The following is a 26,751-nucleotide window of genomic DNA, read 5'->3' as shown; positions in this document are numbered from 1 at the left end:
CTTGGGACATGGGCTAGGAAAGATGTCATCATCACCTCTCAGTTTACTGGGAGGCAGGTAAAGAGATACTTAGACTATGGTTGATACTTGGTGGGCTCTACCCGAGACATCATAGGGTACAAGGGTGCACAGAAAAAGGGCTTCGAACTTGGGCTTTTTGCTGTTCCAGGTCTGCCACTCCAGTACTTTGGGAAGTCAGGGAAATGGGCAGAGAGGGAAATAGCTGGGCACTATCACAAACTGGGAAAATAGGTAGACATAGAGCGGCGGGACCTTCTAGTTTTTGTTAGGAAAAAACACTAATCTGAATTTTTATGTGAGCTCTCTTGATTTTTAAGTGCTGTAAATGAATCCAATTTTTCAAAAGTGGGAGGCCAAACAAAACACACCCCTGCGAGCTGTATGGCCTCGGCCTGCCAGTTTGCTGGGCATTCTGCCAACCAGCCGTCCTTCCTCTCACCAGAGACTTGAGGGTCCACTATTTTATGCCCTGGGAAATAGAGCAGTGAGCAAGCCAGACAACTTTCTTGCATGTGGGGGGCCCTGGTACTGTGCGTCTGGAACATCAGAATGTGTGGGAATCACCTGGCAGTCACATTGAAAGGCAGACTCAAGAGTCAGGAGGTCTGCGGTAAGGCCTGAAATTTTCTTTCTAACAAGTTCCCAGGTGATGGTAATGCTGGTGGTCCCTGAACCATATATGCTTGAGTGGAGTTGCTCTATATTCTGGAGGGACTTGGGAGCAGCTGTTACCCCGGAGGTAGGGACCGAGCCACGAAAGTGCATCAGCCTGGCAAGCTCCGTGTTTTTACTTGGATTTTAGCTTATTGGGGTGTCTCGGAACATTGCTGAGGACAGCTCAGCTGTCTCGGAGGCGGCTGCCTGAGGCTGCCCTGACAGATCTCTGTTCTCAAGAGTTTATAGTCTAGAAGGCGGGGTGGGGGTGGAGGAAGGAATTGGGGAAAGCTTCTTGCAGGAGGTACATGGGAACTGCAGGACCTTTCCCGGCCGCGGAGAAAGGAAGAAACCCTGAACTCCCTGATCTCCTCCGGCCGGTCTCGGCATCCGCTCGCTGGGTACGGTTTCCCAGGTTTCCCACGTGTCGGCTGTGCACGAGTCCCTGTCAATCAAGCTTCTCTTCCCAAGCCACCCGGGCTGCGTACGGGTTTAAAGGAGGCAGCGGTGTAGAGCGCTCCCATCGTGCCGCGCGGCGGGCGGGTTTGGATTTTAAATCCCCGCGGCCAATCAGTGGCGCGCAGGCTCTTGTAACGTTCCCGGCGCCGCGTTTGAATTCGAGGAGGAGCGAAGCGGTGCCAAGCCTCTACCCAGACCCTGCTAGGTCCGTGGAGCAAATCCGGGAACATGAGTGCGGCGGCAACTGCAGGGAAGCTGGCGCGGGCACCAGCGGACCCAGGGAAAGCCGGGGGTCCCGGAGGTGCAGCTCCCGGGGCCCCGGCGGCTGCTCCGCCGGCGAAAGAGATCCCGGAGGTCCTAGTGGACCCGCGCAGCCGGCGGCGCTACCTGCGGGGACGCTTTCTGGGGAAGGGAGGCTTTGCTAAGTGCTTCGAAATCTCGGACGCTGACACTAAGGAGGTGTTCGCGGGCAAGATCGTGCCTAAGTCTCTGCTGCTCAAGCCGCACCAGAAGGAGAAGATGTCCATGGAGATTTCCATTCACCGCAGCCTCGCCCACCAGCACATCGTAGGCTTCCACGGCTTTTTCGAGGACAATGACTTCGTATTCGTGGTGTTGGAGCTCTGCCGCCGGAGGGTGAGTGTCGCTGCCTCGGGACCAGGGCTGGGGGCTCCGGGAGCTTGGAGCTGCTAGAGAAGAGGTGCTGGGAACCTCGAGCTAGGGGTTGTAAAGGTCTTGAGAGGGGAGAGGGTGCTTGGCACTTGGAGACGCTAGGGGAGGGGGTTCCGGTTAAGTGGTGCCTGAGAACTGTTGCTGGTGGAGAAGGAGGCTCCTGGACCCTAGGTGTTGAGCGGAGCGGGGGAGGCGCGAGTAGGAGGAGAATCCTGGTACTGGACGCAGGGGCTTCCGGAGTTGCTAAGGGAGGAGTCCCGGGGAAGGGGTGCTGCGAGTCGGGAGCTTCCGGGGTAGGGTTAGGTCGGGGAGAGGGTGGTTGGAGCTGGCTTCGGAGCTTCCGGAAAGAGAGGCGGCTGGAGAGGGATCTCCTGCCGCGCAAAGGCCTAGGGAGGGATACTGTGGACTCCGAGCTTCCGGGAGAGGAGCGCGGCTGAAAGAGGTGCTCCAGGTAGGAGGGTTGGGAGGCAGCTAGTGGGAGAAGGGGTGCTATGAGCGGTAGGGGCCAGTCTTAGGGAGAGAACAGCTCCTAGCTCTCCTGGAGGGTGGGGGGGTGTCCTGGGCTGCTTTGATGACAAGCCCTTCCCTCTGTGCCTTGGTACCGGCTCCCCATTACTCCTCTCCTTCCCCCACTCAGTCTCTCCTGGAGCTGCACAAACGGAGGAAAGCACTGACCGAGCCGGAAGCCCGCTACTACCTTCGGCAGATTGTCCTTGGCTGCCAGTACCTGCACCGAAACCGGGTTATTCACCGGGACCTTAAGCTGGGCAACCTTTTCCTGAATGAGGATCTGGAGGTGAAAATAGGTGAGTGCTGGGCCTGCAGGGGTGCTTGACACCCCCAGAAGCCGAAATGAGGAGGCTGGGAGAGGAAATAGGAAGGAGACAAAGGAGGGAGGAAGAGGATGGTAGAAGTCTGGGCTGTTGATGGCCTCTAGAATCCTCTCTTTAGCACAGAAAATTTAAAACCGAGCCCAAGCCTGTATCCTGCAGATGCATTTTTTAGTGCTCCTACACAGTACTTTTTAAAAGAATTTGAATTCATTTCCATTGACATAAATTGGGATGCTTGTTATAAAAATTAAGATTTGGAACTCTCTTTAAACAATTGGAAGCCCCTGCAGTTCTAAGACAATATGCCCTCACGCAGCTCTTTGCTGGGCTAAAAAGCTGCTGTTCACCTTAGGCTCCCTCAGATTTGCCACAGCCCCCAACTCTCCCTGCTCTTAACTCACAAACTTGCCAAATAGCAGTGCTGACCTTTACTTGCTTGATTCCTTGAGGGCATTTGAGTTGTGCCATTTCCATCTGTTCCCTTTTAGAAATGTGGCCCTCCTTTCTAAGGGGAGGGCCAAGGAGGGGCACTGCCCTGGGCCAGCATGGTGGGAAGAATCCGGGACAAGCCTTGCTGCCTATGAGGAGTAGGAGCCAGAGGGATCAAATGACCCTGGTTCTTGACAGTCACACCTGTACCAGCTTTCTGCATTGGTAGAGGACAGGCTAGCAACTGAATACCCCCTCTTCCTCCCTCTGTCCCAGGGGATTTTGGACTGGCAACCAAAGTGGAATATGACGGGGAACGCAAGAAGACCTTGTGCGGGACTCCCAATTACATAGCTCCTGAGGTGCTGAGCAAGAAAGGGCACAGTTTCGAGGTGGACGTGTGGTCCATTGGGTGTATCATGTAAGTTGGGAGTTGTCTTCAGACCCACCTGGCCCTTTTGGACATCTTACCTGGCTGACTTTATCCTTCGGACCTTTCTGCCTATGGAGAGGCTGCTCCAGAGAACAGATTGCCCAAAAACAAAGGCTGATTTCCATACCTTTTCTTCTCACTGGTGTATCCTGTGGGATTCTTGCAGCGGCCTGGGCTGTGGGGCTGGGGGGACCTCCACAAACCTGCTCTAAGCCCTTGCTGCTCAAAGTGTGGTCCACAGAGCAGCAGCATTGCCCAGAAACTTGTTAGAAATGCAGAATCTCAGGACGCAGGCTACTGACTGGCTCAGAATCTGGATTTTAACAAAATCCCTAGGTGATTTCCATGCACGGTAAAGTCTTGATCAAGACCTCCTAAAGCAGGTGGGTGGTGGGCAGAGGGTTGGGCCTTTTTGGGTGTTCTCTTTTTTGGTTGTTGTTGGCCGAGGTACTGGAGAACTAAAAGTGAGTTGTAGCAGTGGCTTCCAGACTTCTTTGCAGTAGAGTTTTTCAAATGAAAACTTCATGCCTTGAGTGCAGAGCCATCAAAGTGGGGCTGCCTCTATAAGGGCAGGTAGCCTGCACACTGGGACCTGTTTTTTACTGGCCTGCAGCCTCTGGGGCCCTGGATTCCTACAGGCTCCAGCTGGAAAGTCACTACTGGCCTTAAGAGTCCTGGTGCTGTCACCTGTCTTCTTCTGAGGGCTCAGCCCCACCCATGCCCTGGCTCTTGTGGACTTGATGACTATCCTCAAGGACCCAAAGTCAGAATTTCCAGATGCCCACCCTGAAATGATTCCTCCGGCAGGTAGGTTTTGGTTGGCAACCTTGAGCCAAATCCGCCCCCTTGTGCTTACAGGTATACATTGTTAGTGGGCAAACCACCTTTTGAGACCTCTTGCCTCAAAGAGACCTACCTCCGGATCAAGAAGAATGACTACAGTATTCCCAAGGTGACTAAAGCACTTTTTTTTAAAGTTTAAATATATTTTGTTTTGGGGGTTTTTCCCCCCAAAAGCTGTTTATTGAACCAAGCCATATCCTGGGGACAGAGCTAGGTCACCCCTACCCCTAGGATAGCCACAGGGCTCTGACTAAAACGTACAGAGCTTGACATGTGTGCACAGAAGCATTTTTTCTAAGAGGAGAGAGTTTATAGATTCTCAGAGGTTGGGTAGATGACCCAAAAGATGTGGAAAGAGAAAAAAAAAATGGGGAGGGAGCAGGAGGCAGACACAGAAGTGCTGCTTAACCTCAGGGAATGGACTTTGATTTAACTGGGCTCTGCCACGTAGTAGCCAGATAACTGGGCAAGTGGCCTGAATCTTTTGAACTCTAGTTTCCATTTATAAAAGGGAGCAGCTCACAGGGTACCTTGTATACAGTAAGCACTCGGAGAGTCCTGAACCACCCCAAATCCAAAGTGATGTGCATTTTCACAACCACTGGCATCAGTGCATTGAAAGGAATAGCCTGTTTGTGCAGAAGCCTGACAAGTGGCTGCTTTCCGGTGTGGTAGCCTTGAAGTCAAGGGCCCTGTCTGCATAAGGACAGACAAAATCTCTCACAAAGCATCATTTAACTCTCAGATGGACAGACCCTCGAGGGTTTGGAGTGGGTGCCGACTTCACCACTTTAAATACGTATTCTTAGAAAGGCATTTAACCTCTCTGTGCTCCATTTCCTTCTCTGCAAAAGAGAGATAGTAATAGAGACCTCTGCCCCTTTAGGTGTTTTTGTGAAGGGTAAGCAAGTTAATACACATGACAGCTTGGAACACTGTCCTGGCACATAGTAAGTGTACAGCTAATGCTAAGCTGTTACTATGCTTTTGACCTGTGCTGGGTTAAACCCCATCGAATCCTAGTAGGATTCTAGGCTCGTTGCTATGTCCTTACTTTCCAGATGAAGACACAAAGTCCTGAGCACGTCGGGTTACTTGCCATAGCTGCTATCAGGGACAGTACTAGGGAGAGTACTGGGAGCTAATCAAATCTTTAAGACCCCACAACCTATGTTCTCAAGTGCTACCCTAGTGGTGAACAAGTTAAGTTGCTCTGGAATAAATTGAAGGGAAATCCGATGACTCTTGAGCCTCAAAAAAAGAGAAGTGATCATTCTCACAGCTTAGATTGACATGTGTCAACTCAGTAAAGCCAGTTTGGGAAACGTAGCTCACATGGTATATGTGAGCCAGGGGCTGCAGTGCCTATGACAGCATTGCACTCGGGTTCCCCATTATGTCCCACTCACGGTGCTCCCTCTCTGCTCCAGCATGTCAACCCTGTGGCTGCCTCCCTCATCCAGAAGATGCTTCAGACAGATCCTACTGCCCGCCCCACCATTCATGAGCTGCTCAATGACGAGTTCTTTACTTCCGGCTACATCCCTGCTCGGCTCCCCATCACCTGTCTCACAATTGCACCCCGGTTTTCCATCGCTCCCAGCAGTCTGGACCCCAACAGCCGGAAACCTCTCACAGTCCTCAATAAAGGTAAAACAGTAGGCCCCCAGAGAGAGCCTAGGCTTTAGCTGTGTGGATAGGTGGCTCCCAGAGCCCAGGCGTGTATAGGACCCGCCCCTGTCCTTGAATCCACAGCCCCCACCCCACTCAAGGTAAACTGCCCTGCCCCTGGGTGGGCCCTAGTGGGGAAAGACAGACTTTAGCCATGGCTGGATCAGACCTGTCACCTAGAAAAAGGCAAGTGGACTGAATGCCACACCTGAAAAACTCTTAGCATTTAAAAAATTCCTAACATCACACAATGATGGCTCATTGAAAATAAATATGGAAAATTTCAAATATGTATGTAGGGCATAATGCAGTGGATCTCCCCACCACATTCAACAGTCAGACTATGTAAAAGTGGAAGAATAGACAAAAGCTCCCTTTTCTCCACCAATTAATATCTTTCTAAACTTTACCTTTTTCTCTTTAGTATATATATAAATTATGTAAGTGTGTATGTGCATGTGTGTATATACACCCAGTTTTTTTCCCTAACCACTTAAAAGTAAGTTGTATATGTCCTGCCCTTGACCACTTAATACTTCAGTGTATTTCTTCTAGAAACAAAGATTCACATAACTGTAGCACATGACACAGCAAGTTCAAGAACCTTAACCCTGGTACAATATTGTTTTGTCTATTGTGGAGTCACTACCTTTTGTAATTTATGAGTGTCCAGTTCAAATACAATATTAAGATTTTTATTTCTTTGATTTTATTCTTGTGTTTCAACTGACAATCTTGTTTCCTTATACTAACATGCATATATTTTTCAACATCTATAAACTAGTTCCTCTTACTGTTTTTCTTTCCAAGTGATGTTTTAGCTTGTTCAGGTCCATTTGTCTTTAGAATATTTCACTAAGGGTATTTAGTGCTTTTAAAAAGGTTATTTGAAATACTTTTTTTCCTCTGTGTGGATATAGCACCAATTTAACATATAAATTCATTTGTTTCTGTTGTAATCTAATACTGTTTTGGTTTTGGGTGGTTTTTTTGTTTTGTTTTGTTTTGGTAATTAAACCGTTAAGGATTCCTTTTTTGTTTATTTTTGCCATTTCTTTTTATTGGTAATTTTAATCTTGAGCAGTTGGTTAGAGTGGGGTCTGATTCACAGTTCCAATTTTTCCCTTCGTAACTAATCAGATACCTTTGCTTGAGATACTTTGAGATAATCTTGTTTCTCCTCAAACTCTTGTATCCTTGGTGGATCTCAGTGGATCCCCTTGGATCTCATTAAGGCAGTTGCTAATGTGTTATTCTAGTGGAGATTCCTCTCTCTTGCCCACTCCTTCTAAGTTAATTTATCAGAAGAGCTGTCGCTTCTCTCTCAAGTATTTATTCCGTTAATTGTATCAACATGTACTCATGGATTTATTCTTTGGCCTATAATGTATAAAATATTGTTATTTTATTTTTTAAGATTTTTATTTATTTATTTATTTATTTGACAGACAGAGATCACAAGTAGGCAGAGAGGTAGGCAGAGAGGCAGGCAGAGAGAAGGGGGGAGGCAGACTCCCCTGCTGAGCAGAGAGCTCGATGCGGGGCTCCATCCCAGGACCCTGAGATCAACACCTGAGCCAAAGGCACCCTCCTTTGCTAGGGTTTTTAAAGCAAGTCCCAAATATATTATTTCACATTTCAGTTCTTACCACAGCATAGTATTTTTAAATTGAAAACTCCGATCTTAAAAATATTATAAAAGACAAATTCCGTATTCTACAAGGAGAACTAACATGTGTTGGTGGGGAAAGAAACATTAGAGCATAAAGACAATAAAAAAATCATCCGTGCTTTTCTAACCCAAATATAACCAATGAGAAAATCTGAAAGTATCTTTTCAGACTCTTTGGACATTTGTATAAAACTTGGGGGTGGAAAAAAAATCTCATGTTTTCAACAAATGCCCTGGTTAATCCATTTTGTTGATGAGCTGTATACGATTAACCAAGCCCTCCTGTTTTCCTGGGTTTTAATTTTTGGCTGGGCAGCTCCGAGCTGGTGGTGCCTTCACACCATCTCCCAGAGTGACTGGTGGTGTCCTGGAGGGCCCAGTATGGGGGCAGAGGCCAGAGCATCTGAAGCTCTTTGGTGTGTGTGACCATGAAACCTTCCTTAAGGGCTTGGCTTGGCCCTAGAGGTATGCGTCCCATGCTCCTGTCACATGAGTGTGGCCGCTGCTGCTCTGTAACCCAGCACTGACTCCGTTGACCCAAAGCAATGGCAGCAAAAATAATTTTTCTCTGGGGAGAGTACCAGCTATGGCAGAGGGTCCCATTCCCCTCCCACCTGCTGCCTTTGTGCCCAGCTAATGACTATGCATCATCTTCTTCACAGGCACGGAGAACCCCATGCCTGAGCGGCCCCGGGAAAAAGAGGAGCCAGGGGTCCGGGAGACCAATGAGGTGGTTGACTGCCACCTGGGCGATATGCTACAGCAGCTACACAGCGTCAATGCATCCAAGCCCTCAGAGCGGGGGCTGGTGAGGCAAGGTGGGCATGGTAGGGGCCTGGGAATGGGGTTGCCTGTGCACTTGGAGAGGGCGGGGAAGTCGCTGCTGCAGAGTGTCTGAGGCTTGTCCAAGCCCCGTCTCCATGATACTGTTAGTTCCCTGCTTTTCTATAGATTAAAATCCATATGGGTTAGCCTGACACTCAAGGACCCGCCTATCTTTTTCTGATTCATGTGTTCTACCTCTGCAAGTGCCCCATCTTCCAGCACCTCCATGTGGTATATATGCTCCTTCAGCTGTCCAGGGGATTCCTGCTTAGTCTTCAAGAGACTCAGGGCTCTTGCTCATACTGTTCCCTTCTTCTGGAATGTACTTCCTCCACATATATGCAAGGCTCATACTCGCCTCCTTCAGATATCTGCCCCAGTGTCCCTTCCATGAGCATTTCCCTGGCCCCCAACTCTGAGCACTTCTTACTCCCCTGTATTTAAATAAGGGATTATCACATGCACTAAACATGACAGTTTTTTTTAAAAGAGTTTATTTATTTGAGAGAGAGCACAAGCAGGGGGAGAGGGAGAAGCAGGCTCCCCACTGAGCCCTACCCAGGGCTTGATCCCGTGAACCTGAGATCATGACCTGAGCCGAAGTCAGACACATAACTAACAGCCACGCAGGCTCCCCGAACATAACATTTTGATGTATTTGGAATTGTATATATTCCGATAATTTCTTAATAACTCAGAACCAAAAAATTAGATAATCCATTAGCCACTGACTCTTGTCATGATAGAAATAACATTTATTTTGTCCATATTTATGTTGATCAGCCTCTGTCCCTATAACGAGAATGTAAGTTCCTTGAAGGCTGGGTTTTATGCCATTGCTCATTGCACCTGTGACAGTGCCTGGCACAGGGTGGGCCTTTGATGCATGGATGGACGGAATGAATGAATGAATGGAACTGGAACTTTTCTGTCCTGCTGCTTGCCAGGGCTTGGTGGTGGCACAGGCCCTGCTTGGATTTTCTCTGGGGCCCCAGGACTCTTGAAAGAGCCTGGGTGGGGTGCCCAGCAATCCTCCCTGGCATGGGCCACATGAGTGGAATGGAGGGGAAGATGTGGGTGCTGACCAACCATCTGTCTGTTTCTGTCACAGAGGAGGCTGAGGATCCTGCCTGCATCCCCATCTTCTGGGTCAGCAAGTGGGTGGACTATTCGGACAAGTACGGCCTCGGTAGGTTGCTTCCAGAATGGGCGGTGGCTCGGGTATAGCCAGGTACCCCTTTGAGCTGTTCCAGGTGCTTGCCTTTTTTGGCTCCTTGGTCCTCTGCTGTCAACAGTCTCCTGTCTCCATCCCAGGCCTCTCACTAGTGCCCTGCCCTGCTCCCTTCTCCCCCTTCCTGAGGTCTCCCTCCACCCACCAGGGTACCAGCTATGTGACAACAGCGTGGGGGTGCTCTTCAATGACTCGACGCGCCTGATCCTCTACAATGACGGTGACAGCCTGCAGTACATAGAGCGTGATGGCACCGAGTCCTACCTCACCGTGAGCTCCCATCCCAACTCCCTGATGAAGAAGGTGAGCGCCAGCTGGTGGCTGGTGGCCACGTGGTCTGGGGCTGCCGAGAGGGAGGCACGTGCAGGGCAGTTAGGCTCTAACTCTGGCCTCCCTCCCTCCTTTTCCAACCAGATCACCCTCCTGAAGTATTTCCGGAACTACATGAGTGAACACTTGCTGAAGGCAGGGGCCAACATCACACCCCGGGAAGGCGATGAGCTCGCCCGGCTACCCTACCTGCGCACTTGGTTTCGCACCCGCAGCGCCATCATCCTTCACCTCAGCAATGGCTGTGTGCAGATCAACTTCTTCCAGGTGAAGCAGGGTGGGGAGGGTCGGGGTGAGGTACCTGTACCTGTCCACAGGCCCCCAGAGTAGGGTGGGGAGTGGGAGGTGTGGGACCTGTGCTTGGCATCAGGCAATAGGAAGAGCAGGAGTGGGGGCGGGAACCCCTCGTCAGTTGGAATGTCTCCCCTCTACTCCCTGGCCTGTACTAGCAGCTGGGACCTTCAGGCCACTCGTAACTCTCTGTCTCCCCTCCTAGGACCATACCAAACTCATCCTGTGCCCACTGATGGCAGCAGTGACCTACATCGACGAGAGGCGGGACTTCCGCACGTACCGCCTGAGCCTGCTGGAGGAATACGGCTGCTCCAAGGAGCTGGCCAGCCGGCTCCGCTATGCCCGCACCATGGTGGACAAACTGCTGAGCTCCCGCTCAGCCGCCAACCGTCTCAAGGCCTCCTCGTAGGCCTTCCTCCCCTCCGGACTGGCACCCCCTTCTTTCCCCCACAGCACCTTGGCTTGCACTGGTTAGCTCCCCTCGTGCCGTTTTCTAGAATATGCCCCCCAGCTCTGGGGGCTGGGGAGAGCTCCATCATCCTTGCTGGTGGGGGTCGTCGTGTAAGTTATTTTTGTACATGTTCGGGTGTGGGTTTTATGGCCTCTTCCCCTTGCCCCTCAGCCCCACCATATGCATTGTACAGAATACTGCTCTTGAATCTGGGACTGTCCTTTCCTTGCCTTTATATACATTAAACACATGTGAATCTTCTATTTCTTCTGTAATCCCTGAGAGTACCTGGCTTCTGGGCTCTGGACACGTCTTTGCTCCAGAAGCCCGGGGCTGCCAAGACTCTGCCAGTTTTTTTTGCCACCGAGGCTGGCCTCAGCCATGGGCCCCACTCCTGGTCTGGCGGCCTCAGCTCCCGGCTGGGCATGACTTCCCGGGCCTTGAGGCCGCTGGGTAGTAGGGCAGGAAGAGGCTCTCGGAGGCACAACTCCTCATGGCACCGTACGTGTGGAGCAGCAGCCGTGGGAAGCGGGCCGTGAAGTACTGGACGAAGCTGTCGGGGACATGGCCGAGTGCCTGCTGGACCTCCACCGGGAGCTCCCTGTAGTGGTGCTTCTGGAGGAAGGGCGAGAGGGCCCTGCTTAGCCATGACCAGGATGCCCTGTGACCCAGGCCCCACGCAGACCCTAGAGCACACCTTGTTCCTCAGAGCACGGAGCAGGTCTCGCACTGACGTCCCCTTATATGTCCGGAACCGTCTCAGATCTGTGGGCAGGAAACTCTGGCAAGGCTGCCCCCACTGGGTGCCCCTCCATTTGGCAGCCCCACCCCAAGGCCGGCCTCGACCTGTCTGCAGCGGCACAGAGATGTGCTTGTGCCAGTCGCTCCGGACCACCGCGGAGCCCCCCGCCTCCAGCGCTGCTGCCAGGGGCCCTCGCTCAGACTCCTTCTCCAGCCAGTCACTGACGTCCTAGGATCCCACAGAGCTCTTGAGCCTTATGACCTTCAGAGGCCAAGGCCCAGAAGTGCCCTATGGCTTGTGGGAGCAAAACGGCAAAAGCTTGGTTTAGGAAAGGATTGTTGCCCCTCGAGTACAGCTTCCCAGTGCCTTGTCTCCATGTTACCTGCTAGGTCTCCATCAACCAGTGAGGTAGGTACACTTGTCCTCATTTTACAGATGAGCAAGCAGGCTCAGAGGCACCAAGTCCCTTGCTCAAGTTCACACAAGTGGGATGGGCTATCTGGGCACCAGTGTAGCATGAGTGACAACTAGGGTTGAATGGCATGGCGCATGTGTTATGGGGGGTTGGGGGGTTGGGGGTGAGTTAGGGGTGTGGGGTGGAGGCTGGGGCTGGGAAGTCTGGTCGTGAGCAGACCGTGGAGGGCCGGCATGGCAACGTATAGGTGCCTAGGCCCGAGCTTGGTTCCCAGAAGGAGCTGGACTTTCTGGAACAGGCAGACAAGTCTCTTTTCCCAGCCACTCTGGATTCCTCTTTATCACTCAGAACCCAAACTTGACTTAGTTGGGGCCATCCCCAAGATTTCCCTCTGACCTGGAAGAACTGGAGCTGCTTGGCTCTGCTCCAGAAGAAGGGGTGGGCTAGCACCTGGTGAGCCAAAGGGCGGGCCTGGGGCAGGGGGCTCAGCATGGCCTCCACCAGGTTCCTGGCAACCACCTTGTCTGTAGGGGCAAATGGAGAGTCGGAGGGATGGCTTCAGGCCCGCCCAGCCCCATGCCCTGCTTCCTCCATTCCCTGCCAGGCCCCATCCCCCCTCACCATGTGCCTCTTCCTCCAGGTGAGTCAGGCTGGGAGTCCCTGCAAGGATGTTGGCCTGGCGATAAAGACTCTCTCCAAAAGGGTGGCTGCCACCAGAAAGCACGTAGTAGAACACACAGCCTGCAGAGAAGATGTCCACTGCCCTTGTCTGGGGGCCAGAGAGACCAACATAAGGAGGCAGTCCCTGCTTCCGGGAAGCCTGCCAGATTCAATTCTCCCACAAGCTGTTATGTTAGCCAAGGCTTTGGTTCAGACTAGAACTCAAGGATGCTTCCTGAGCACCATCTCCTCGACCTGAGACCTCCCGCCTTCTGCACCACTGGAAAGGGCCCACGGTTTTCATCCAAAATCTTGGCTCTCCTGAGCTGTTAGTGCACGTGTGCAAGCTGCATTCCTCCAGGCCTAGCACAGCAGGTAACAGAAGCGAGGGAGGCTGGCTGGGTGCGAGGGAATGAAGCGGCAGTGAGACCTTATGGTCTCCAGGGGACTCTCCCACGTGCAGAGCTGTGATTTTTCCAAAGGATCCAAAATCAAGATTGTTATGTGGAATTTCCCAAAAGTTAAAATATTGGCCACTAATTAAAATCTGTACAAGTTCATAACATCAGATCCTTTAGTCCTTGGATCTCTGGGTGGCCACTTCCTGCTTTCTCTTGATTTAGACGTGGGTTTGCCTAGAGACTGACCTTTCCTGTGCTCTCATCTGTGTGCATGATTTCATCTTCCACCCACACACTGACAACTCAGAAATCCATAATCCTGGGGCTTCTGGGGGTCAGACACTTCTCTGGGCTTCACCTATATTCGCTCCTCTGGTGCTCCCCAAACCCTGGACACCAGTGGTTTTCCCTGGCTACCTATTAGAATCACCTGCTCCAGGCTAGTCTGGTCAGAATCCCTGGATGTGGGGCCTGGGCTTCTGACTCTCTTAAGGTTACCAATGATTCTGCAGCACAGTGCAGATTGAAAACCCTTTTCTAGCTCAGGATTCCTTAACCCTCGTACTATTGACATTTGGGGCCGGATGCTCCAACACCGCCCCTCCCTACCACACAATATGGGGCACTGTCCTGTGCGCTGTAGGATGTTCAGCAGCATCCCAGGCCGCTACCCACCAGAGGACTGGTTCCCCTGCCAGGTGTGACAACTAAGAGTGTCTCTAGACAGAGCCCAATGCCCCCTGGACAGTGAAATGGTCCCTGGATGAGAGCCACTGCTCTAGGTAAGAAGGGATGAACTACGCCACTTTACAGATGAAGAAATAGGCTTGGCCACAGCAGGAGAGGCACGGGGCCAGGGAAGGACTCACTGGACTGTCAGAGGGCGGGAGCTGTAGGAGCTCGGGGGCCATCCAGCCTTCCGTGCCGGGGACGCCCGAGCGGAGGCTGAAGCTACAGCGGCCAGCAGGTAGCTTCTTGCAGAGGCCGAAGTCCGAGAGCACCACCCTGCCTGTGCCGTCAGGGCCATCAGGCCCGGCGATGAGGACATTGGCCGGCTTCAGGTCCCGGTGCACTAAGAGCAGAGCAGAGCTGAGCAGGGCTGTGGGGAAGGCAGGGCCAGGGCTGGAGGGTGGGGTGGAAGCAGGGGCAGGGGCAGGGCCTACCTATGTGTAGGGAATGCAGGTGTGCCAGGCCGGACATCAGCTGCTGCAGCGCCATCAAGGGCGTCAGACCCCAGCGCTCCAGCTCTGGGTTTTCCACGTACTGAAGAGGGGACAGAGCATCACTGTGCAACCTGGGACCCCCACTACCACCCCACCACCCCCCAAGCTCTGGCTCACCTCCTGCAAGGAGGCCTGGCAGAGTTCTAGGGCAATGTAGTGGAACTGGGGTCCCCGCTCGGTACAGAAGTAGCGGAGCACATTGGGGTGCCTGTCCGATTCCTGCAGCAGCTGGACCTCCCTCTGGACCAGGCCGAAGCATTCCCGGAGCAGCCGCTTCACAGCCACTGCCCGCCCCTCCAGCTGGCCCCTGGGGCATTCAGAGAAGGAAGACGAAGGAAAAGATTCCTTTCTGCACCTGCCTCTGGGAGCCTTTGAAAGACTGGCCCGCCCGAAGGACTAACCCAAAGTGCCATGAGAGTCACATGTCTAGCCCAGCTTCTGGTTACCTACTCACCGGAAAACGAACGTCCCGCCTGCCCCACGGCCCAGCACGTCTTTGGGGTTGAAGGAAATCTTGCCCACCACGGTAAGCTGCTCAGCTGAGGGGAGAGGAGAGGGCACCGTCTCAGGGAGCGGCTGCTCAGTCCAGACCCACCACTGCCTCCACCTTTCTCTGGTCTCCCACCCTTCATGCCCAGCCTGGGGCTGCCGCTTCCTTGTGTGTGTTTGGGAGGTGACTTAACCTCAGTGACCTCGGTTTTCTCATTTGTAAAGTAGGACTCATGTTGATGATCCCACACAGTGTTATCGTAGGTCAAATGAATGTGTGGAAGGAGAGTGAGGGTAAGGGCTGCTGTATTATCTTCCTTATCCTTCTCCCGCTTCTGGCATTTTCTGCCCAGATTTCTTTATTTACTTTATTTTATTTTAAAGTATTTTATTTCTAAAGTATTTTAGATTACTTTATTTACTTCCTCTGCCACTCTCTCCACCTCCACCAATTCATTGAGGAATTGGCTTCAGATAGGAAGGTGGGCTTGGCAACTGTCAGTATGGTGAGGGTGAGTGCAGTTCCAGGAAAGACTGACCCCCGGGATAGGACAGAACAGCAATGGGCATTTAGATGCAAAGCTGTCCCAGAGTTTGTTCTAGGGGACCAGGGAGCCCCCAGAATGCCTTGGTTTCCTATTAAGAAGGATGGGGTTGACGCAGGCAGGCAGAGGTCTATAGGCTTGGACAGTTATTGCTCTTCCCTTTGGGTAGCTTGTGAGACACCCCTCACAACGACCCACACATGTCTGGCCAGGCTGTGCCCTGTTCAGCTCCGAGGGACACCATGCATACAGCTAAACATACATTGTGCCCCAAGAGTTGTGTGGTGCAGTGGCCCCGAGAACACTCCACTCTGGAAGGGCTGCCCACTTCTGTCTCTGCAACTAGCTCTAGGAAAAGCAAACGAGAGTCTGCACCAAGATCAGTGAGAAAAGTACCGAGCTGCTCCTTAGCATTGCTCTGGGTTATTTTAGGAAAACTTCACTCTCATCTCTCAAGATACAGGCAGTAACATAGATTTGTGTACCCGGAGCCCTCAGGAGTGGCTGGGCTCAGGGCCTGGAAACACAGGTGAGAGTGGGAAGCTCAGAAGGCAGGGACAGAGTTGCTGGGCTCTGACGGACTCTGGTGGTGAGGGGTGAATCGGGGGCAATGTCAAGAAGAACAACAGGGTGCTTAGACGAGAGCCATTTTGGGAAAAGATGGAGTGTGGCCTCTGGGGAAAGATCCAACTCGAGTCTGAAGACCCCAGGAGATGAGTGTTTCAGGGTGCAGGGAGTGAGTATTAAGTGAACCCCCCCCAGAGCCAGTAAACTGACAAGAGCTACAACCCCTTGGGGCTCAGGCACCTTTGCAGGTGCGGTGGGTACCTGCTAGAAGAGCCAGCCCCTCAGGAAGGGGAGCCGCTCTGTCTCTGCCGGGGCAGGGTGAACACAGAGTGGATGCGGGGAGCAGCACTGAAGCATCAGGCCAAGAGTGGGGCAGACTTCAGCCTGAGTTAAGGGGACAACAGCATGAGGCAGTGGTTTGAGCAGAGACCAGGAGGTGCCAGCAGCAGCTCATGCAAAGGACTGAAGGCCAGTCCAGCCCAGAGCCAAAGAAGCAGGAGAAGTAGCCTAGGCTGACCAATAAGAGCATGGAAAAGCCCCCCTGGGGCCATCTTCAGATACTAGGGGGAGCTTGAAAGGGCTAATTTATAAGGTCTAATTGACAAAAGAGAAATTTTTTTTTTAAAGATTTTATTTATTTATTTGACAGAGAGAAATCACAAATAGGCAGAGAGGCAGGCAGAGAGAGAGGAGGAAGCAGGCTCCCTGCTGAGCAGAAAGCCCGATGTAGGGCTTGAACCCAGGACCTGGGATCATGACCTGAGCCGAAGGCAGCGGCTTAACCCACTGAGCCACCCAGGCGCCCCGACAAAAGAGAAATGTTTAAAAGTAAAAAGTCCTAAAGAGAGAAACAAAGGGAAAAAAAATGAGACTTAGGTAATTTACTGGTACTGTCACCAAATATGATGTTAAACTAACATCAGTTAACTAACTAATATTATTAACATCACCTAAGACTGATTTAATAATAATGATACCGGTAACTTCTCATAATGAGGTGATACAATGAGGTGGGTGTTGTTACTCCCATTTGAAAGATGAGAAAATCAAAGCTCAGAGGAGGAAGGCAACCTATCAAAGTGAACAGCTAGTGGAGTTAGATCTATACCCAGTTCTATCTGCACCAGAGAGTCCTTGAAGGTAAAAATAAAGAATGATGGCAGACATTTCTAGAGTGCTTAACTCTATAGGAGGCTGTAAATCCTCTCTTATTACTCAGGCTTAAGCACTGTACTATAGTGACTTCTAATAAACAACTTTGAAGCTAAAGCTGCCCCATCTTTTCTCTGTGCCTGACTCTGCCCTTTCCTGTTCACTTAAGCTTACCTTCTGGGTCTTCGACTGCCTGGGCTTGCTCTGAGGGGCTTGGAAGGCTCTTCTTCTGGCCCTGGGGGGTGGCCCCTGATGGTGGGGGCTGAGCATTCTGTGAGATGTGAGGATGGTCTGCTGGTGCCAAGAGGGTCTGCTGCTCCTTCTCCACCAGCTGTTGCTGCTGAAATACAGGACACAAGAGGACTCAGCCGTGGCCAGGCCCTGCTGTGGTGGGGCCCAGCAGTCGTGCCTGAGACAGCCCGGCACCAGACCAAGAACATACATAACATAGTAGCAGAGGCTCAGGGAGCTGCTGGGAGAAAGACAGGGGATAGAATCAGAGCTGGGTGAGAGAGAGAGCTACTGAGTGGTCTTGGAGAGGAGGGGCAGGGTTCCCCCAAGGAAAACCTTAAGACGGACTTGAGGTCAGGGGTGATAGGCCTACCTGCCTCATTAGGAAAATAATCCATCCTCCCAGGAGGACAGCAGTGAGGCTAGCTGCCAACAGGTCTTGGGGTCCCAGCCCTGGATACAAGTCTGGGGTTTTCTCTTCAGGATGCATCTCCAGGTTCCAAGGTTTCTCACGGCTCAGGCTCAGGAGCTGAGGACAAAGGAGCTTTCACTCTTAGCACACTATGGAAACCCTAACCCTTCTACTATAGAAGCCCTAACCCTTCATCACCCAGCACACATGACGGGCACAGAGTGAGTATCCATGAGGCGAGAGCCTGGGTGCTCTCCATGGTGCTGAAGCATCATGGTGTCCCAGGAGTGTGGTCTTCCAAAACTAGCTGATGACCGACCAGCATCTGGGGCAACTGGGGGTGGGAAGGTTTGGCATCACTAAAAAACACTGATACTCTTGGGAAATCACCAAAAAATTCAGATATCCATCTCCAATTCAGTGGGGGCTGAGTGGGCTTCCCAGTTACTCTAATGAGCAACCAGATTTGAGAATTACTGCTCCACGTCATGGCTAGGGTTTTTTGTTTGTTTGTTTGTTGTTGTTGTTGCTGTTGTTTTTCCTTCCTTCCATCCTTCCTCTCTCTCTCTTTTTTTAAAAGATGTATTTGTTTATTTGAGAGTGAAAGAGAGTGGGGCGGGGGTAGGAGCAGAGGGAGAGGGAGCAGGTCATGGCTGTTCTAACCTTGAACCACTAGGGATTCTTGCCCAACCCTCTCCCAGTAGAGCATGGTTTTATAGTTTTTCTGTTTACATTTCCTAACTTGAGAAATATTCTGTAATTTATACACTGAAAAATTAAAACTGTGATTCTTATTTCACAATTTAGATAACCAATATCCTTTGATACTTCTAATATGTTTCTGGCAATAACAACACATATGTATGTTTTTCTTCCAGGGGATTGTGTGATGTCAGTTGACCCACACCCAGATGTACTCCTAGAAGCCTGAGGGGAAGGTCCAATACCAATAGCTCCCTCCCAACCTGCCAAGCCCCCCGCCCCCGCCATGTCCTCTGCCCTTCTAGCACTGACCTCCAGGAAGAGGGTGGGGGCCTGTGTGTTTTCTGAGAGTCTGTTCTCAGCAGTCCCACTCTGTGGGGTGGGATGCACCCTCAGCATGGTGGTATGCAGGACTGGGGGTGGCTCATGGTATCCTAAGGGGCAGAGCAAAGGTCATCTGGCTGAAGGTGACATCAGCCTTCCAGCTCAGAAGCAGGGCTCATAGGCCCTTCATCTACTCAAAATTTGAGCCAGGAGAATCTCACCGATGAGCAGCCACTGGCTAGGAAGGGCTATACTGCCTGAGGGATATCTGACAGCAGTGCTAGGTGAGCCCTTTCGCTCTCCTGAGACTTGGAGTGTCACTTCTTCTGTGGTGGGGCCATCCATGGGGGCCAGGGTCAGTCCACGAGGCTGTGGCAGAAGATAGAGAGTCATGAGTGAGGGAGCTCCTCTCCTACCCCATCCCATCTTTCCAGCCCCCTCAGAGACCCCTTCTCACCACTAGAGCCACCCCTGTATGAACCAGTGCTTTAGAAACATAGAAGCCAGTTTCATCCTTCCCCACGTACAGTGTCATCCTAGTGAGGGAGAAGAAAAAGGGGAGAAGGATGAGTGATGGTGGTGGGTAGTTTCAGTTACCACTGTACCTGTGTCTTTGTGTTGCACTCTCTGACACTGACTCTGGTCTTAACCATGTGACTTGCTTTGGAGAATGAGACAATAGCAAATGTATCATAAGCAGTGGCTTGAGAAGGGCTCAGCTAGCCTGCTGGGGCACGAGAGGACCTCATTTGACACACCCTAGGCCAAATATTCCACCAATTATGATAGAGTTGAAAGAGGTCATCTTAAACTATCCAGACTCAGCCAAGCCACCAGATTGCCCACATCAGAAAACCACCCAGCTGACTCACAGAATCTTGAAAAATAACTAATGTTCATTGTTTTTAAGCTCTAGGTTTTGGGAGTACTCTGTTATGTGGCAGAAGCTAACAGATACAAACTCTAGAGTCACGATTTCTAAATCTGTGTCTAGCCCAGACCTTTTTCAAGAGCTCAGTTTTCTAAGTATGAACTTGGCACTTCATTCCTTACATCCCCTTCCTCCTCTAGAGCTCCCTACCTCTGAAAAGGACAGCACTTATGTGCTTCTAGAAACCGGAGCGCTTGCTCACAGACCTTGATTCCTTGCCCACAACCGCCAAATTCCCTGATCACCAAATTCTTACTGTTTTCCCCCCTTCATATCTCTTACTTTCCACTTATTTCCATTTCTAGCATTTCCACCTTACTCCAAAGGGCCTTCATCTCATGTCTGAACTAATGCAGTATTCTGTGCATGGACACTTCCTTGCTCTACCCCTCTATGCTGTTCTCCACACTGCAACCAGAGTTGTCTTTCTAAAATGAAAGATGATTCTAATCACTTTTTTGCTTAAAACCGTCCAATGTCTTTTCCTTAGCCTTAGGAGAAAATATCCAAACATTTCAATGATCCTACAAGATCCCTGCTTAACACACTCTGACCTTATTCCATGCTCAGATCTATGTTCCAGACTTATTTAATTTCTGTTCCCTGGTTGCCATGTGCATGCTCGCTTTCTCTCTCTCTCTCTCTCTCTCTCTCTTTCTACTCCTCCTTCAGGTTTCAATTTAGATGTCCTTTCTTCCAGGAAGCCTTCCATGACTGCCTCCTGCCCCCAGTCTCAATTTAGGTAACCTTCCTATACATTCCCATGGCAAATCTATACTTCTCTTTTATCGTTCTCTATCATAGCTATTACAATTGTCCTCTTACACACCCATCTTCCACACTAGACTCTAAGATCTCTGTAGGTAAGAACACAGGCTGTATTACTGTACTTCCAGAGCCTGACAAGTAACTAATACATAGTAAGTGCTCAATTAATATTTGTGTAATGAATGAATGGATAATCCGTTATTTCCCCAGCCTGTCTCTTTGTTCCCTAAGATGGGGACTCTAAAGCATTTAGTACTGTAGGGAAAGGGAAAGGTTTGTCTTTAACAGTCACTAAGGCACAGCACCTGCCACGCAGAACAAGCACCATCCATACACTGGAGTGGAGACCCAGAGGCCAATTTTGCCAATTTTGCCCTAGAGTTGCCAAATAGAAGGCTATCCTGAAGGTCCTGGGGACACCGTGGGGGGTGGGGGGTGCGGGGTGCTGGGCACTGGTTATTTGCCAATCAGTTTTGTAAATACCCAGTTTGAAATATTTTGGCTCCTGGTTCAACTGTATAGGTGTGTCATGCTTAAACGTCCAGTCCACCCAGGGGGCTCCTCCCCAGTCCTCAGGGATGGGCACCTACAGGAGCGGAGTGTCTGAGGTGGAAAAGTCGGTAGCCGTGTCCCGAGGGCCTGAGGCAGGCAGTCGGATGTGGCCCCAGCGGAGGGCAAGGAAATGCAGGGTGTCCCGAGCCAGCGTGAGGTGGGGCAGCTGGCGCAGGCTGTCCTGGTGCCAGGTGTAGATTCCCATCACTGGCATGCCCAAGTCCTGTGTCCACAGCACCGCCCCGCTTCCCGGGTCCACAGTGAGCAACAGGCCCATCCCGCAGGATGCCAGGTGGCTCATGTCTGCAAGAAAGACCCCAGGGAGGTGTGGGCAAGGAGCTCTGACCTGAGGCATCTCAGAGCATCTTGGGGGGGTGGGGGGGAATTCGTCGGAGGGTAGGCTATCAGGAGGGCACTCACATGTGTGGGGGTCAGGTGAGATCCCCTGGAGGGTTAGGAGGACATGGGAAGCTCAGTCAGAGTGTATTGGGTCACCTTGATCCATCAGGGGATCAGTCAGGGTCAACCGGGGAGCTATGTAAGATATGGGGGTCAGTCAGGGTCATCCAGAACTGACTTAGGTGTGTGACTCAGTCCAGGTCACTTGAGAGAGGTCACTTAGAATGTGGGGTAGTCAGCCATGGTCTGATTGAGGTCACCCAGGAGATAATCAGGTGGGCTGGAGGCACATGGGTCACTTGGGAGTCATGTTGGGTGAGAAAGGGATGAGTCAGGGGCCCTGGGGGTGTCAGCTGGGATATGTTATGGTTACTTGTGTGGGTTCCATTCAAAATGAAGTCGGGGTAAAAGGGGTGGCTTGGGGACCCCTGTAAGGTCACTCAGGCCGTTGGATGGGATGGTCATAATGTCAAGGGGGTGGTCAGAATTACCTGGGGGAGGTTAATCTTGGGGGAGTTCACTTAGGGTCATCTCTCGGGAGTTGTTCAACTTTGAGGGTCAGTGAGGACCCATCAGAGTGTTTGTGGGTTGCTTGGGGTCACTCAGGACAACAGGGACCACACAGGGTTACCTGGCTTAGCTCCTTTGGAATATGGAGGAGTGAGGATGTTAAAGATGGCTCAGGGTAAAGGAGGGTCTGGCTGGGGCTGAGGGGGGTCACTTAGGGTCGTCCACCAAGGGTGTGTCATTCAGAATGTGGTGAGGCTTGGTAAGCGTTCCCTGAGTCGGAGAACTTGCTCAAAAGCTGGAGCCAGGGAAAGGCAGCACTCACATTTTCCAGGCAAGCTGTCCATGGGGGGCGCCGAGTAGCGTCGGTAGGTCGTGTTCCAGCGCAGGGCCGGGGTCCGGTGGTTGTGCATGGTGACCGTGTACTCTGCGAATGCCCAGAAGCAGGGTGACCAGGAATGCCCGTGTGATATTCCTCCCACACCCACCCCAGGGGATGTCATTGTGCACCCATCCTGGAGGCCAGAGTCTGCGAGGGTCACAATCTGTCTGGGTCACCGCTGTCTCTTCAGCTCAGGGCAATGTTTGCAGACTGACAGATTGACTGACTGGGCAGGATTCAACTTGGAAAGCAATTGCCAGGAGCCGCTGGGACATGACTCACGTGTTCGGCCAATGTAGAGGCGTGGGGTAGAGGGACCCTCTGTGGTCAGTGTCATCTGTGTCTTTCCTGACTCAGGGTCCACCACAAACCAGGCATCCTGCTTCCGGCCTGTGGAGGTGGAAAGTGGCCCAGCCCTCAAGATGGCCTGGGACAGGGTGTGCTACCTGCTGTCCTGTACCCAGCTGTCCCCACCCCCCATAACAAGGTCCTCTCCTGGACCTGGACCCACGGGCTGGAGAGATGCTTACCCGTGTAGAAGACGCCATCAGAGCTGCGACATGGGGAGGCATGAACCAGCTCAGGGATGGTGAAGGGCAGCCTCTGAGAAGGAACATTTCCAGGAAAGAGAAAGGGCAGAAAAACACATACAACCTGTTCACTAGAGGCAATCAGTATCATTTTCATTTCCCAGAGAGTGTCAGTAACTTGGCTGTTGTCACACAGCAGGCTTCCGATGGGATAAAGTTCTAACAAACATTCCACCCCATTCCCTGTGACAAATCCAGAGTGCTATTCCATAGCCCCCATTGGAGTCCCGCTGTGGAAGACGAATGCCTTCTCTCCCCTGTGTGCATGTCCCTTTGTAAGGTGACCTGTCAGCCATGTCCATAACCAAGTGGAATCTATCTCTTCACCGCTTGACTCTGCACTTGGCTACAGGACTTGCTTTGGCTGGCAAGACGTTAGCAAAGGTAATAACAAGCAAAGTTGGACAAGGGTTTGTGCGCTGGCCTTGCCTTTTCTCTGGTTCCCTTGTTGCTACCACGTGGACAAGCCCAAGCTCTCCTGATGAGGATGAGCGATGCCTGGCCCAGCTGTCCCTCTCAGAAGCCTGCCAACCCACCAACCAACTTTCAGAAAGACAGCCATCCAGCTGACCACAGACGCCAGAGCAAGCTCAGTCAAGACCACCCAGCTGAGTCCAGCCAAAACTGTGATCCCACAAAATGGTGAGTTAAATCAACGGCTGGTATTTTTAAGCCATTGAGTTGCAGGGTGACTATTTATTTGGTAAAAGCTAACTGATGGAAGTTTCCCCCTTGAAGCCCCCAGCGTCCTGAAGAAGCCCTGTGACACCCTCAGGGGCCTGACAGTCTGCTGCTCCCACCACCCCCTTTCAACAGGTGCCTCTGGACAGCCTTCCCATAATGCCCTCTACAGGAGGCCCTCTGCAGAGAGTCCCCTGCAGGACCCTCAGACACCAACCATGCAGCCCCCTTGGTGCTCCAGCTAACAGAAGCCCAGGCTCTCTCTCTACCCCAAACACTGTAGGAAACACACCATTAATCCCTGTTGTTTCTGGGTCCCCAAGACGTACAGGCTGCCATCAGCTGGATCTGAGAGAAAGGCTGTCCTGTGGGGCAGAGGAGAACAGGGGGAGAGTTAGACACACACCCCCTGGGTTCATGGATGCCCCAGTTCCCTCCATCTTCCCAGCAGGTAGGAGCCCACCCTGTGGGAGGCACCACAGAGCTCCATAGCCAAACTCTTCCCTTCCTTCCAACATGCCCCCATGCCCACTCCACCCAACTCCCTCCACACAACCGTGGCTTCCACATCTCCCAGACCCCCTCTCCTTCAAAGACCGCAGGTTCACTTACTCGGTGACATACATTGGCCCCTGGATGACAGGATCTGCAGGCACAGGGACATGAAGCGTGAGTAACCTCCTCCAACTCCCCGCTGATAAGCCTAGCTCATATTCATTGTGTGCTTAAGTGTGTGCCAGACACCGAGCCAAACATTTGTCTGCATGTAATTTAGTCCTCCCAAAGAGCTCTGTAAGGTCATCACCCTTGGCCCTATTTTATGGGTGAGGACATGGAGGCTCAGAGAGGGGAAGTGACTTTCCCAAGGCCACACAGCTGGGAAGTGGTCCAGTTGCCTGCAGACACCGGCTTATTGGATTCTAGATCCCAGACACTTATCTTCTACGTCACAGGTCCAAGGAAGGAAGGGGATTGCCCCGCTGCTCACCATCCTTCAGTGTCCATTTCAAGTCCCCCGTCTGCTTGCTCAGTGCGTGGAGACTTCCGTCCAGGGTGGACACTAGCAGGAGGCTCTCTGGCCTGAGGGTCTGGACCTGAAGTGGGAAACAAAGTCACCTTCTCGCAGAAGGGGACAGACAAAGAAGGAAGCATGACTGGCTCCCCCATTGATGGGAGCTGGGAGGCTCTCTAAAGTTCCTCCCCTTCCCCACCACTCAATTCTTTCTGGTTTTCTAGAGAAGACTGGGGGCCTTTATGAGAGGACTTCACAGCCTCCCAATAAGACCGGTGCTCTTGTCCCCAGCACTATGTAAATTATATAAATGAGGGCAAGAGACTAAGACTTACACAGGGTAGGTAATGAGCCTAAGACCACACAGAATGGGTACTTGAACCACCAAGTCTCTCATTACAGGGCCTGGTCCCATACTCGTTTGCCACAATGTCTGGCTCTCTTGGGATGACCCCTTTCTGCCTCCCCAGACCAGTCCAGCTGCTTTTGGTGCCAGGCCCTAGGGGTCCTCTGGACCGAGGCTTGGGGGCAGCCAAGGGATGGAGGGCTGGAGCTGCCCTTGCATCGGGCCCCTGCTGGGCTAACTCACCTGCTCTAGCCCCTCCTTGAGCAAACAGGGTGAGGCTGAGTGCTCAGCAGGAACCCTAACATCCGGGTGGCCCAGCCACACCCCTGCAAAAGCCACATCCTGCTCCGGGACCCTCAGGTTTGGAGCTACGCCAGTGGTTTTGATGGTGAGTTGGAAAACTGCCTCTTAGCCCCTTTCTTTTTTTTAAAATTAAATTTAATTTTTTTATGTGACAGAGAGAGAGAGATCACAAGTAGGCAGAGAGGCAGGCAGAGGGGAAAGCAGGCTCCCGGCTGAGCAGAGAGCCCGATGTGGGGCTCGATCCCAGGACCCTGAGATCATGACCTGAGCCGAAGGCAGTGGCTTAACCCACTGAGCCACCCAGGCGCCCCAGCCCCTTTCTTTTCGAAGCCTGTTTTCTGGTCTGAGAAGAAGCTGCAGACAGGTTGCCCACAGCTGAGGTGGGTTGACCATCATCATGCCTACACATTTGTTTTTGATTAGCTAACCATTTTTACAATTGGAACTATTTCCATTTTTTAAAGTCAAGATTTCTAATTTTTCTCCTTTCTAGTTTTTCTCATTTTTCTGGAAATACCTGCTCTGGCCACCCTGGTCTCTCATTCCTACTCGGCAGTCACGGGTGGACCCAGAGTGGGGTGCGGGGCAGGAGTCTGGCGTGAACGGCGAACCTACCATGATCCCGTTTGCCATTCTGGGGACTGCAGGCTGAACAAGTCAATTTTATTCTGGGTGCCTTTGCCTTCTTCCTGCATTTCTGTACAACTGGACTCTTACCTGCTGGCAGGACAGGACCTGATCCCCACAACTTCTAGTTATTTATCCCAGAGGTTCTGAACCCAGGGTCCAGGTGTGGGTAAGGGACACTGGCCATGAACCACCTGAATTTCTCAACAGAGGACACTTAAGTGGACCCTGTGTCTCCACCAGGGATCCCAGGACTTTTAGGAGGCCCCCCCACCCAGTCCAGGCTGTTCTCTCCACCTGCATCCCCACACTGCAGAAGGGGGCACCTGTTCAGTGCCTTTCCACGCTGGCACATCTCTCCAGCTGGGTGTTCGTGGGGGCACCTGGCAAGCCCTCAAACCTAGGAGGCTTTTCCTGGCCAGGGTCTGATTTGAGGCCCTCTGGACCTGGAGGAGGGGAAGGCGCCTCCTGTGGCCTCAACTCCCCACCCTCAACCTGATGGCTGAGCAACTGCCCCCACCCTCAGTCCGAGGTCCAGAACTTGGAGGTCCCGCAGCCGCCCCTTGTCTTACCTGTGGCCCTGGCGACAGGAGCAGCGCCACGAGCTGGAGCAGGAGCCCGAGGCGGAGCGGGGGCCATGGGCCGCAGCCCCCGGCTGCACTCACCATGGCAGGTCCCTCAGCACCTCCAGGGGACAGCAAGGACCCTGCCTAGCCAGGAGACTCCGCCCTGGGCTGGGCCACTTGGTACACAGTTGCCAGAGCGCAACCTCAGCTGGTGTCCCGCCCTTCCCCCTCACCCCCGCCTCGCCTGCCCTTCCCATCACACCCACTATGGCACCCCCAGTCACTCTGCTAGAGAGAGAGTGCGGGGAGGTTAGCAGCCGAGGCCATTCATGCAGACGGTCCCACGCACCAAGTACTCTACCATGCGCTCCGCATCCTCCCCCGTTATTCAACGGTCCCAGCACTA

At 52.2% G+C, this 26,751-nt stretch overlaps 2 protein-coding genes across 6 annotated transcripts; one reads left to right on the top strand and one right to left on the bottom strand.

Annotated features, from left to right (window-relative positions):
- The first annotated feature begins 1,247 nt into the window (after nucleotides 1-1,247).
- On the top strand, nucleotides 1,248-11,081 carry PLK1 (polo like kinase 1). The gene is made up of 10 exons (XM_047712668.1): nucleotides 1,248-1,770; nucleotides 2,444-2,612; nucleotides 3,345-3,489; nucleotides 4,360-4,453; nucleotides 5,775-5,994; nucleotides 8,350-8,505; nucleotides 9,624-9,701; nucleotides 9,892-10,046; nucleotides 10,158-10,340; nucleotides 10,570-11,081. Exons 1-10 carry the CDS (start codon nucleotides 1,363-1,365, stop codon nucleotides 10,774-10,776), a joined length of 1,815 nt encoding a protein of 604 aa, XP_047568624.1. The 5' UTR covers nucleotides 1,248-1,362; the 3' UTR covers nucleotides 10,777-11,081.
- ERN2 (endoplasmic reticulum to nucleus signaling 2) lies at nucleotides 11,060-26,539 on the bottom strand. 5 transcript variants are annotated; one of them, XM_047712667.1, is made up of 22 exons: nucleotides 26,352-26,537; nucleotides 24,480-24,585; nucleotides 24,104-24,137; nucleotides 23,784-23,856; nucleotides 22,751-22,823; nucleotides 22,503-22,610; nucleotides 22,164-22,265; nucleotides 20,971-21,235; nucleotides 19,139-19,217; nucleotides 18,903-19,050; nucleotides 18,670-18,791; nucleotides 17,617-17,772; nucleotides 17,187-17,352; nucleotides 14,714-14,798; nucleotides 14,377-14,566; nucleotides 14,200-14,299; nucleotides 13,906-14,108; nucleotides 12,597-12,744; nucleotides 12,372-12,499; nucleotides 11,665-11,788; nucleotides 11,516-11,583; nucleotides 11,080-11,433 (listed from the first exon to the last, which is right to left on the bottom strand). In XM_047712667.1, exons 1-22 carry the CDS (start codon nucleotides 26,445-26,447, stop codon nucleotides 11,227-11,229), a joined length of 2,781 nt encoding a protein of 926 aa, XP_047568623.1. In that variant the 5' UTR covers nucleotides 26,448-26,537; the 3' UTR covers nucleotides 11,080-11,226. The 5 variants fall into 5 exon arrangements, with proteins under 5 accessions (XP_047568621.1, XP_047568619.1, XP_047568620.1 ...); XM_047712665.1 differs by having other exon boundaries at nucleotides 11,060-11,583; nucleotides 26,352-26,538; XM_047712666.1 differs by having other exon boundaries at nucleotides 11,516-11,788; nucleotides 26,352-26,539.
- Between the last annotated feature and the right edge of the window lie 212 nt (nucleotides 26,540-26,751).

This window comes from Lutra lutra, chromosome 18, assembly GCF_902655055.1.
Source record: "Lutra lutra chromosome 18, mLutLut1.2, whole genome shotgun sequence".
NCBI lineage: Eukaryota > Metazoa > Chordata > Mammalia > Carnivora > Mustelidae > Lutra > Lutra lutra.
The sequence above is the reverse complement of the archived record's forward strand: the minus strand, read 5'-3'. Positions and strand labels throughout refer to the sequence as shown.